Consider the following 13,688-nt stretch of genomic DNA (forward strand, 5'->3'; position numbering starts at 1 on the left):
GGCATTCATTGCTACTGTCATTACGCATGTCCAGGAGTCCCATAGCTCCTCCTAAATTCTAGTACCCGTCAGCCCCTACAACTGAGGCTCCCAGTCACGGTCATCAGCCCTCAGTTGTGACAGGAGCGGTCTGTGTTGTCATAATATACAGGGATAGCATTCCGTGCCGTCATAGTACACAGGGGGAACGGCCTGTGTTGCTATAATATACAGGGGTAGCATCCTGTGCTGTCATAGTATACAGGGGGAGCGGCCTGTGTTGTCATATTATACAGGGGGAGCGGCCTGTGTTGTCATGATATACAGGGGGAGCGGCCTGTGTTGTCATAATATACAGGCGGAGGGGCCTGTGGTATCTTGTTACTATTATTATATAGGGTGAGCGGCATGTATTGTCTTTCTATACAGAAGGAGTGGCCTGTGTTGTCATAATATACAGGGGTAGAATCCTGTGTTGTCATAGTATACAGGGGAGTGGCATATTATACAGGGGTAGCATCCTGTTCTGTCATAGTATACAAGGGGAGTGGCCTGTGTTGTAATCCAATTCCACGTGACAATGCCCACCACAAACTCCTGACAGAACATCACTTCTTAGTCAAGGAGCATAGAATCTCTCCTTCAGCTCTCTGGTTAGCTCTACTTATACCCCCAGAAGCTTCATATTACATGGGGTTTGTGTGACTACTTTGTCTAAGGATCTTACAGCATTGGAATACAATACATATTCTAATCAAGGTGATTACATCAGCGAGAAAGCCACAATGTCTGGTCAGCTCACTGTTGGACAATAGGGAGTAAACAAAAAGGGACAATGGTACCTTATATGACTCACCCTTTGAGTGTCCACTGTGGTGGTAGTAAATAATAGAAAACTAGGTCTAACATGAATACATTATCCAAAGGGTAACAGATAACGTAACACAATTGAATATATTAACAATATTAAGGTTGATTTAAACACAATATTGGGTGAGCAGTAATGGACATGTTATGGAGAATGGGGAAACAGATGAATGTATAGGGATATGGGGATAAAAAGTACATATTTGACATAAGAAATGAGGCATAGCTATATTGTCACAGACCTCTCATTTCCTCACAGTAGCCATGGGCCAGATGTTATTTCCCATCATTTACAGACTTCTGCGGCTGCACCGAGATGCTAGGCTGTCAGCCAGTAGCCCTGCTCCGCTCCGGCTCTTACATATAGTGTGCTGTTCCTGCTGGGAATGGGATGCCCCATCACCTCACTGACGTGACAGGCTCAGCTGTCAGTCATGCAGCCCCACTGCGCCCACTCTCTCCGTACTCATACATACACGCCTTTCTGGGAGTGTCTCATCCTGGTTGTCAGTGAGACAGTGTCTCTGGCATGTCACAATCCGGGTATCTGGACGTCATTACTTACCATTCAGATATCTCCTGAGGCTGGCTCAGCGTTCCAGGGCCGGATCTCGCCTGCGTTGCTGATGTCCATACCGTACATCTCCCTCCTGTCACTCTAAAGCGATGTCACAAGCGGCTTCATGTTAAGTCTTAGAATGGCGTCTCCAGCCCTCCGTGGCCTCTGCCGCCGTTCCTGTGTTTCCAGTATACAGATTCATCAGTGTGGCGTCTCATGCCTGCCGCGGCCTCCGCTGTCATCCATGTGGTTCCAGTATGCAAGTTGTCAGTGTGGCGTCTCCTGCCCTCCGCGGCCTGCGCCGCCATTACTGCTGAATCTCCACATGGTTTCTCAAACTAGCTTTCCCTCCAAGTGCTAACATGGGCGCAGCCATGTTGGTTTCTATCATATGCCTCAGTTTCCACCAATCCGCTGCTCTACTGGAATCTGCATAATTGTTCAGCCAATGCCTGCCTTGCTGCAGGTATAAATATCCTGTGCCTGAACCAGGAAATCGTCAGTGCTTTGGTTGTCAAACCTTGTTTCCAGTCTCTCTCTCCTGTGGTTGTTTTTCCAGGTTTCCAGCTCCTGTCTCCAGCCTCCACTAAGAGACCCGCACCAACCTACCACCTGCGGTGCAGCCTGACTCTACAGTCCTCCGTGACTACTCCAGTTTCCAGCTACAGATCCATCTGCTTCCAGCAGAGATCAGCTTCTCTTAAAGTGCCGGTGCTTTTCCTGCAGATTTCCACAAACCACCGGTACCAGTATTTCATCGCTCCCAAGCTTCATACGATCATTTGGCTGGTACCATCCAGCATCCACTCCGTGTTAACACCTGACTGGTTCCAACCAGTACCCACAGCAGCTACTTCATCAACAGCGGACCAGCTTTCCAAGGAACATCAGCTGGTGTGTTCCTGGGCTATTCTCACTACTACAGTCGGGCCTGGTAAGGACTTTCCATCTCAAGGACAATAAGAACTGTACCTAATTCTACCAGAGCCCTGTGGCCATTGCCAACCCGTAGTACCCAGGAACTGTGATATACTTACTGTTGATTATAGTATTTATTTTACCACTGCTGTGACACATGGAGCTTGTTTAATAAATGATTATTGACTTTTACTTTGGTTGGCGTGGTCACGCCTTCGGGCAATCTTCCTACGTGTAACTTACATGTCCAGGGGTCTGATTCAACCTCCCAGGTTCCACTACATCTCAGCCCCTACAACTGAGGCTTCCTCCCGTCAGCTCAGGCCCTCAGTTGTGACATGGCACAGCTGTGTAATCATGATGTGAGTGTGTATGCTTAGTGAGTACTGCAGTGTAGCAGTGTGGTGGGGAGAAGGGGGTTGCTACACCAATGAGTCAAGGAATGGAGTAGTTGGATGGGACTCACACAGCAGGTGGTGAAAAGCTTAAAAAGGAGTGGGTGGATGGGGAAGGATCTGGTAGGTTCAGAAGGGATTAGTGAGGGTAAGGACTCTCAAGGAAAATTGGAGTGGGATCCCACAGGTACCAAACTGGGTAAAGAGCAGCTCTTAGGAAGGAAATAGGTAAGACAGACCCTGTGTTTGACCCTTCTTTACCTCATGCAGGGTCGATCTTTGGACTCTCCAGTTCCTCAGGGGGCTGTGGATCCTTGTTGCCCACTACCTGGCAGTTCTGTGGTCATCTCAGGCCATGAACCTCCCAGATGCCAGGCCTCCAGATAAACATGAAATGGTCATGGAGATGGTCCTGGGCTCTGTGGAGTAGGTGGAAAAAGCAAAGGAAAGTTGTGACCCTTCTGAAGGGGCAATGGTGGACATTGTGATTGGTGAAGGGAAGGTTTTGTGGGAAAAGAGGGAGTTATGCCATATATCTCAGCAGCATGGGTCCTCAGCCTATATGATGTGCCACCATTAATGTGGATTCTGTCTTGTCCGACCAAGCTTGATTTATGGGCTTTGTAATTTTTTTAAGCAGGATAAAGGCTGAGTTTTTTATTTCTGCAGTGTCCACCGTGCCATCACTTACCTGTATGCTTACACGAAACAGAATGATGGAAAATTTTCACGGTTTCTTTACATCTTCTGGGGTCCACTCCGAGATTAGACATTATGGCGTAATTACTCAGACGGGAATATAAAACAGAATAAAAAATAAAAGCTTTAATGTAATAATTAGATGCAAACAAAAGCTTTTATTATGAAACACAGGGGAGTATCCGCACCATATAGATGTAACATACAACAAACCACCGCAGATGGAACCCGGGTGACTCTAATGCACATGATAATGTACAGGGTATATATGGACAGGATCTTGTATAAGAAAACACTCGACACTCCTGATCAAGATGAGTGTCTGCAACAAGTTAGGCAAACTAGAAGAAGTGAAAACACGTTCCAATTGCCGCCATATTGTCGTGCAGCAATACAGATTGTGCAAACTGGTATTAGACATTCACATTTACATAAAGCACAAGATACAAAATAAACAGCAGAAAAAAGACCTAAGCATTTGGGATGTATTATTTAGGAAGTAAATAGAGGTACATTAATGAAAAGCGTGAGTAACAGTCATCAGTCTGTTTGTGAAGGTCTCTAGAGTGGAGGCCTCTTGGACTGTGCAAGGCAGTGAGTTCCATGGTCAAAGCTAAACGTTCAACCCATAAATGAATGACAGGAGATTCTTGGTACTGCTGGTAACAGTCCATCTGTAGAAGCAAGCAAGCAAGCAGGGCAGTAAGGAGGCAGAAGCTGCTTCTAGTACCTTGGACCATGTAATGTTGGGCTGGGAAGGTCAGTTAGCCAATTATGAAATAGATTTGTCATCTTACAGGCAGCCAGTGAAGGGAGTAGAGAATGGGTGTTATGTGGCAGGAATGAGCTGGTTAGGTAACAGCTTGGCTGCTGCATTCTGTACTAGCTGCAAGCTCTGTAATTCTTTTGCTGGGTGACCCAGGTAGATGGCATTGCAGTAGTCTATGAACTTCTGAGGGAATCAAGTGCTTGATTCTGGCTATGGTCCACAGATGGAAGAATTAGGATTAGTATGTGGCAGATACCTGATGTCTGTGTCAGCCACATACCAGGACAACACAAAGATTCAGCACATGTTTAGTATTTTGCAATTCTGAACACCAAAGCAAAAATCCAGATGGTTGGTAAAGCTGTAGTCTTGTCCTTTGTTGGTGAGCTTCTATTATGTTTCACAAAGACTGAGTCACAGCCAACTGGCATCATCAACCCCAGGCGCTCAGCTAGACAACCATTTAGGATTGGTATTAGGTTCTCAGTACATGGTGCAAAAAGCAGGCAATCTGCATAGCAGTGGTAGACCAGGCCATGACGTCTGATTATATCACCCAGTGGTAGCATGTATATTTTATAAAGCATAAGAGATCGGATTCACCCTTGAGGAACATTGGACGGCAGTGATAATTATACTCCAGAAGATGTAAATGGTTCCGTACTTGGGTAATGTCTAATATGTTCAACAAGAGCAGATTTATTTCTCTCACAGCATGAAAATGGCTTCTCATCTGTGAAATCGCTGATGTTTAACAAGAACTGATTTCCGTGCAAAACATTTCCCACACCCAGAACAGGAAAATGGCTTCTCACCTGTGTGACTCCTCTGATGTCTAACAAGATGTGATGTCGATGAAAAACATTTCCCACACTCAGAACAGGAAAATGGCTTCTCACCTGTGTGACTCCTCTGATGTCTAACAAGATGTGATGTCGATGAAAAACATTTCCCACACTCAGAACAGGAAAATGGCATCTCACCTGTGTGACTTCTCTGATGTATAACAAAATATGATTTGTGTGCAAAACATTTCCCACACTCAGAACAGGAAAATGGCATCTCACCTGTGTGACTTCTCTGATGTATAACAAGATGTGATGTCGATAAAAAACATTTCCCACACTCAGAACAGGAATACGGCTTCTCACCTGTGTGACTTCTCTCATGTCTAACAAGAGCTGATTTCTGTGTAAAACATATCCCACACTCAGAACAGGAATATGGCTTCTCACCTGTGTGACTTCTCTGATGTATAACAAGATGTGATGTCGATGAAAAACATTTCCCACACTCAGAACAGGAAAATGGCTTCTCACCTGTGTGACTCCTCTGATGTCTTCCAAGATGTGATGTCGATGAAAAACATTTCCCACACTCAGAACAGGAAAATGGCATCTCACCTGTGTGACTTCTCTGATGTATAACAAAATATGATTTGTGTGCAAAACATTTCCCACACTCAGAACAGGAAAATGGCATCTCACCTGTGTGACTTCTCTGATGTATAACAAAATATGATTTGTGTGCAAAACATTTCCCACACTCAGAACAGGAAAATGGCTTCTCACCTGTGTGACTTCTCTGATGTGGAACAAGATGTGATTTCAGTGCAAAACATTTCCCACACTCAGAACAGGAATACGGCTTCTCACCTGTGTGACTTCTCTGATGTATAACAAGAGCTGATTTCTGTGTAAAACATATCCCACACTCAGAACAGGAATATGGCTTCTCACCTGTGTGACTTCTCTCATGTCTAACAAGATATGATTTATATGTAAAACATTTCCCACACTCAGAACATGGAAATGGACTCTCACCTGCCTTAGCTGTCTGATTGGTAATACGCTTTGTGTTCTGTGTAAAACATTTGGCATATATAGAACAGGGAAACACTGTATCTACTGTCAGAGCTGTAACAGATGCACCAATATCAGAGTGATCAGGAGAACATTTCCCAGGATCAGAGAGACCATCTGATAGAGCTGGATGTATAATTGGGGTAATGGGGTTAGCTCCTGGAGAATCCTGTCTACTGTCGTTATCGGTTATTTCAGAATCCAGGGATAACATTAGATGTCCTTCTGAGATGTTCCTGCTTGTGTGCCCATCTGCTGGAAATAAAATACATTAATATATAAAATGAATAGACAATACATAGGGTGTTACAGGACACAATATATAATTCTATAACTGACATGTTTTACCTGAAATCATTGCTTTTATGTTTATTAAAAAACAAAAAAAAGCTAGGATGCTTAGACTGGAGCTTGATCAACACTGAACGCTCATGTGGGATTACTAGAGGTGACATGGACGCTCATGTGGGAGTACTAGAGGTGACAAATGCAAAATCATGCACTTGGGTCTCAAAAATCCAAAGGCTAAATATAGTATTAATGGCACTATACTGGAAACTACTGAGGAGGAAAGGGATCTAGGAGTCACTATTTCAGATGACTTAAAGGTAGGTAAGCAATGTAACAAAGCAATGAGGAAGGCTAGTCAGATGCTTGGCTGCATTGGGAGAGGAATCAGCAGCAGAAATAAATAAGTAATAATGCCATTGTATAGGTCATTGCTACGGCCTCATCTAGAATACAGTGTTCAATTCTGGAGGCCATATCTTCAAAAGGATATTAATACATTAGAAACTGTACAAAGAAGGGCAACTAAAATGGTGCATGGCCTACATCACAAAACATACCCAGAAAGACTAAGAAATCTCAATATGTATAGTTTGGAGCAGAGAAGGGAAAGGGGGGACTTGATAGAAAACTTTCAAATATACCAAGGGTTTTAACAAAATCCAGGAGGGAAACATTCTCCAAATGAAGAGAAGCAATAGGACACGGGGACATGCACTGAGACTGGAGGGGGGGGGTTCAGTGGAAATTTGCGGGAAAATTACTTCACAGAAACGGTAGTGGACAAGTGGAATAGCCTCCCATCGGAGGTGGTAAAGGCTAAGACAGTAGAGCAATTTAAACATGCATGGGATAGACAAAGGATATCCTTACAAAGAAATAAGGATCAAACAAGGTTAGAGATAAAAATAATGTAAAAAAAAAAAAAGGGGGCAGACTAGATGGGCCAAGTGGTTCTTATCTGCCGTCAAATTCTATGTTTCTATGACATGGACGCTCATGTGGGACTACTAGAGGTGACATGGACGCTCATGTGGGATTACTAGAGGTGACATGGACGCTCATGTGGGATTACTAGAGGTGACATGGGCGCTCGTAGGTTTACTAGAGGTGACATGGGCGCTCATGTGGGATTACAAGAGGTGACATGGACGCTCATGTGGGATTACTAGAGGTGACATGGATGCTCATGTGGGATTACTAGAGGTGACATGGACGTTCATGTGGGATTACTAGAGGTGACACGGACGCTCATGTGGGATTACTAGAGGTGACACGGACGCTCATGTGGGATTGCTAGAGTGGACATGGATGCTCATGTGGGATTACTAGAGGTTACATGGACGCTCATGTGGGATTACTAGAGGTGACATGGACGCTCATGTGGGATTACTAGAGGTGACATGGGCGCTCATATGGGATTACTAGAGGGGACATGAACGCTCATGTGGGATTACTACAGGTGACATGGGCTTTGCAATAATAAAACAGCAAAGAAGAGAAAGTGCTGTCCTGTTTGCGCAATAATAATAGGATTTTAATATACCTACCGGTAAATCCTTTTTTCGTAGTCCGTAGAGGATGTTGGGGATGCATCAAAGACCATGGGGTATAGACGGGTCCTGTGGAGCCTTGGGCACTATAAAATTTGAATAGTGTAGGTTGGCTCCTCCCTCTATGCCACTCCTCCAGACCTCAGTTTAGGAACTGTGCCCGAGGAGATGGACAACCTCGAGAGAGGATACTACAAAATTGTGTGGTGAGATTTCACCAAATCACACTGAATTTATAACATGCAACCACATGTAACTCAATGAAAACATGTCAGTATACATGACCAAAGAGTGGCAACAAATGCTGCCATTACTGAACAAGTAACAACCGTGCAGGAAAACATCAGCACTGGGCGGGCGCCCAACATCCTCTATGGACTACGAGAAAAGGATTTACCGGTAGGTATATTAAAATCCTATTTTCTCTTATTTCCTAGAGGATGTTGGGGATGCATCAAAGACCATGGGGCCTATACCAAAGCTCCCACTAGGGGAGGGAAAGTGCTGATGTACCCTGCAAACTAATTGACCCAACTGGAGGTCATCAGAGGCTAAAGTATCAAACTTGTAGAATTTAGCAAATGCGTTTGATCCTGCCCACGCAACTGCTCAGCAAATTTGTAGTGCCGAGACACATCGGGCAGATGTCCAGAAAGAGCCCACTATACGAGTAGAGTGATGCTTTACCGATTTAGGTTTCGGCAAACCTGCCGCAGAAAACATGCTGAATAGTACATTCGATCCAGCGAGAAATAGTCTGCTTAGAAGCAGCACACCCAATTTTAATCGGGATCAATGCTCTTCACATATACCTTCAAAGCCCGGACCACGTCCAAGGACTTACTGAAGTAGAAATGTCAGTAGCCACTGACACCACAACAGGTTGGTTGATATGAGAAACCGACACAACCCTTGGAAGGAATTGTTGACGCGTCCTTAGCGCAACTCAAAATTCATGAAAAAACAAAGAGGGCTCTTGTGGGATAAGGCCCCACATTCCAACACCCGCCTTGCGGATGTCAATGCTAACAAAGTGATCAGCTTTCATGTAAGAAACTGAAATTCTGCCTCTCATAAAGGTTCAATGAATCTGAATGCAGGACTTGTAACATAACAGCAACATCCTATGGCTCCGTAGGAGGCACACAAAAAAAAAGAGGCTGTATCCACAGAATCCCTTTCAAGAAAGTCTGCACCGCAGGAAACGCAGCCAATGGTTTCCGGAAGAAAAAACAAACAAGGCCGAAAACTGAACCTTGAGCAAGCCTAATCGTAGGCCCACAACCACACGGGACTGTGGAAAGAGAAGGAAAAGACCTAAGTGGAACCCCACTAAAGGAAGTTTCTTGGACGTACACCAAGACATCTTTCCTCCAATAACTATGGTAAAGTCTTGACGTGACTCCATCCCCTGCCTGAATAGCATAGGGATGACTTTGCTCGGAATACCATTCCGAGCTAATATCAGCCGCACAACTTCCATATCATCAAACTGATATGCGGTAAGTGTTTATTAAGAACTGACCCCTGCATACGCAGGTCCTTTTGATGATGCGGAAGCCTTCAAACCTTAGGAAGTAACCTGAGAGCCTGAAAACAAGCTCTCCTTGGCCGTCCCAGGGCAATGAGGGACGCTAGATTTTATGTTCCATTAAGTGTAACTGGAGAGAACACCTCCACTGACTAAACGCCCCTGGAACCAACAGAGGGCTGACTGCCACTGAATGTGGGTTTGTTCTGGAACCCAGTGTTCAAAACTTTATTTTGAGATAAAACATTCGTTCCACCCTACAGAGGAACGTACCAAATGTTTTAGTTTTTTGACGTAAACTATGTCAGTCCGACCTTCGTTACAGAATGCTTGTGCGAAGAAGTCAGACAAGTCGTGGAAGTTCTCCCCTTGCGCGAATGTCTGTCAAACTTTCTCCTGAGAGAGGAGGATCCAGGTCCGACTTCTGAACCTGCGTTCCTCGAGTAGATGGAACCATTTTACCCCTTTTCAGGGAATGAAATCTAGGTGGAAGCTCAACGGCGTGCTCACTGTTACATCCCAAGATGTGCTCTGAACACTTGTCCTAGAGATTTCGCTAGAAGAACTCGTTCTGGAATCGTTAAATTACGCCACAGCAGTGCTGTGAGATATTATGGGATTAGGGAAGATGTGAACATCTGGACAAGGATCCTCTGCAACTACGAGAGGCCTAAGAACCTCCGGAACTGATCTAACAGTGTCGCATTGCCAACCATATGTAGGTATGAAGCAAAGGTCAAGTGGGAAGCGGGCCTAGCCCCGCCAGTCGTAGAGACTGCCTTTCCAAATGGAAATCAGAGATTTAGTTTCCAAATTTCTTTTGATAATTCCGCCAGGTTGGAGCCAGTTAAGTCATTGACTTGCGACCGTAGGTAATGCATACCCGTAGCGGATCCCTGTCTCCCACCTGAGTGGACTTCCAGGGGGAAGCGTCATGCGAAAATAGTAGGTGGAACAGATGTCATATTCTGTTCCTGCCCCTCCTTTCCTGAAAAAAAGGCGGGGACCTCGGGACCTCTCCGTTATCCGGCCCCTAGGGTCAAGAAAAGAGCATCCCTACCAATCGAACATTTATATACATATATAAAATTCTAACAGAGGTCCTGCATACTTTTCAATAGTACTGGAAACCCATGCACCCACAATAGGTGGCCTGAAGACAGTTTTACTGTCCGAGTATATAAATGGGAGTGTAGGCTCAAGTATGCGGCCAGCCTGTTCTTTCAGTGATGCTGAACCGGGGACGGGTCAGGTAATAGTAATCTGATAATCTGGACACAGCGGTGTGCACCACAGGAGAAATCCCCCAATATGTCTTATCCTTTTCAGGACACGGCTAAGCCGTGAAAATACCCTTAAGAATCAGGACTTATACGCCTGGGATTTTCCAGGTGTGTTCAAACATATCATCAGAAATAGGGGATGTTATCACAGGCTTCGTATTTATAGTAAAATAATCTCTCATCTCCTGTACAGGAGTGTAACAGCGATTTCTAACTCTTCCCCGAAGTTTGCATCATAGTTTGAATACACTTTGCTAGGATAGCATTCTGTCTACAGATCCCCTCTCACGTCCCCGTGTCGACATCTGACGACTTGCATTATACGTGTAAAAGCACGCTTCGAGGGACATGAGGGGTCTAAAGAAGTTTTCAAATTGTATAAATATATCATTCAACTGAGAAATTATAAACTTAACTTCTGTAAATCCTCCACATGGGGAACAGGAGACATGATACCGTCCTGTCTTACTGACATGAAGCAATAGCTGAATTACATTCTGCACTGACTGACGTATATATATATATATTTTCCTTATAGACATGATATACTGTAATGTTACACATACACAGATACACAGTTTGTATACTGATTTATCAGATTAATAGGACAGGAATTCATACAGTCCACATCCTCTGATATACTCTTTAGACTGATAATGTGAACTTTCACCCTCATACCAAGACGGTCTGCAACATTTACCTCAGAGAATAATCAGATCAATACAGAAGTATGAACCAGCCACATACCAGCGCTACTAGAAACTTTTTTTATAACCTTCTACTGAATTAAGTAATACATTAACATCATCCCAAAATACATCCCCCTATACTTATAACACCCTGTTACCAGTGAGTTATGAGCAGCGGTGCAAGTATGCGGGTACGGGCAGGAACGGCGTACCCTTAAGAATTTAGCCGTGGGTATGCCGTACCCACACCGACGGGCCGCCGCTCCTCTTCCCTCCCTGCCTCTGCTGCTCCCCGCACCACCGCTGATGTGAGGGGAGGAGAGTGCAGCCTGCGCCTCTCCTTCCCCTCAGTCTCCGGCGGGTACAGGTGCCTTTGTTCAAGTCAGCGCTGCCCGTGAGCCAATCAGAGAGCCAATCAGAGCTCGCGGGACCGATCCTCCCGAAGAAGTAAGGGCCATGGATCTTCCAACAGAAGATCCAGCAGATACGCATACCAACCCCTCCTTGGTCTGTCCCGAGCAATGAGGATTGCCAAAACCTTTGTTCTTCTTACAAGTTGAAGAACTCTTGGAATCAGAGGAAGTGGGGGGAACACATACACTGACGTGAACACCCACGGTGTTACCAGTGTGTCCACTGCCAATGCCTGCGGGTCTCTCGACCTGGAACAGTACCTCCACAGCTTCTTGTTGAGATGGGAGGCCATCATGTCTATGTGAGGTACCGCCACCAATCAGGTTACCTCATCGAACACCTCAAGGTGGAGGCCCCTCTCTCCTGGATAGAGATAGTGTCTGCTGAGGAAGTCTGCTTCCCAGTTGTCTACTCCCGGAATAAAGATTGCAGACATCGCCACTGCGTGCCTTTCTGCCCAGAGGAGGATTCTTGACACCTCTGACATTGCAGCCCTGCTCTTTGTTCCACCTTGTTGGTTTATGTAGGCCACTGTTGTCACATTGTCCAACTGCACCTGAACAGCTCGATCCTGTAAGTGGTGTGCTGCTTGAAGAAGGCCATTGTACACGGCCCTTAGCTCCAGGATGTTTATTGGGAGAAGAGATTCTTGATACGAACACCTTCCTTGGAAGGTTTCTCCCTGAGCGACCGCTCCCCAACCTCTTAGACTTGCATCCGTGGTTAGAAAAATCCAGTCCTGAACCCCGAACCTTCGGCCTTCCAGAAGGTGTGGTAGTTGTAGCCACCAGAGGAGCAAAATCCTGGCTCATGGTGACAGACGTATCCTCTGGTGCATATGTAGGTGAAATCCCGACCACTGGTCCAAGAGATCCATCTGAAAGGATCGAGCATGAAACCTTCCATGCTGCAGAGCCTCATAGGAGGCAACCATCTTCCCCAGAAGGCAGATGCACTGATGAACCGATACCCGGGAAGGCTTCAAGACACCCCGGACCATTGTTTGAATCACCAATGCTTTTTCCACCGGTAGAAACACCCTCTGCACCTCCGTGTCGAGGATCATTCCCAGGAAAGACAGGCTCCTTGTTGGCTCCAGGTGAGACTTTGGAAGTTTCAGTATCCAACCGTGCTCCTTGAGCAGAGTGTCGTGAGAACAATGGATCTTAATAACTTCTCCCTGGACGAAACCTTGATCAGGAGATCGTCCAGATATGGAATTATGTTCACCCCCTGCTTGCTGAGGAGAACCATCATCTCTGCCATCACCTTGGTGAAGACCCTCGGTTGAAACAGATAGTGATCGTTTAACAGTGCAAACCTGAGATAAGCCTCATGCGGCGACCAAATGGGAAGTGGAGGTACGCATCCTTGATGTCCAGGGACACCAGGAATTCCCCCTCTGTCAGTCCTGAGATGACAGCTTGAACTCCCTGAGATAAGGGGTCAAAGACTTTAAACATAGAATTTGTTGGTAGATAAGAACCACTTGGCCCATCAGTCTGTCCCATTTTTTATTACATTATTTTTATCTCTAACCTTATTTGATCCTTATTTCTTTGTAAGGATATCCTTATGTCTATCCCATGCATGTTTAAATTGCTCTACTGTCTTAGCCTCTACCACCTCTGATGGGAGGCTATTCCACTTGTCCACTACCCTTTCTGTGAAATAATTTTTCCGCAAATTTCCCCTGAACCTCCCCCCCTCCAGTCTCAGTGCATGTCCTCGTGTCCTATTGCTTCTCTTCATTTGGAGAATGTTTCCCTCCTGGACTTTGTTAAAACCCTTGATATATTTGAAAGTTTCTATCATGTCCCCCCTTTCCCTTCTCTGCTCCAAACTATACATATTGAGATTTCTTAGTCTTTCTGGGTATGTT

General features: G+C 45.3%; 1 protein-coding gene across 1 annotated transcript in view; it reads right to left on the bottom strand.

Annotated features, from left to right (window-relative positions):
• Nucleotides 1-3,523: 3,523 nt before the first annotated feature.
• Nucleotides 3,524-13,688, bottom strand: part of LOC134983341 (zinc finger protein 271-like) — a 74,364-nt gene continuing 64,199 nt past the window's right edge. Inside the window, exon 6 of the mRNA XM_063949048.1 lies at nucleotides 3,524-6,009. Within this exon, the coding sequence (XP_063805118.1) occupies nucleotides 4,916-6,009 (1,094 nt within the window). The 3' untranslated portion in view covers nucleotides 3,524-4,915. The remainder of the gene's footprint in view (nucleotides 6,010-13,688) is intronic.

This window comes from Pseudophryne corroboree (assembly GCF_028390025.1).
Source record: "Pseudophryne corroboree isolate aPseCor3 chromosome 3 unlocalized genomic scaffold, aPseCor3.hap2 SUPER_3_unloc_13, whole genome shotgun sequence".
Taxonomy (NCBI): domain Eukaryota; kingdom Metazoa; phylum Chordata; class Amphibia; order Anura; family Myobatrachidae; genus Pseudophryne; species Pseudophryne corroboree.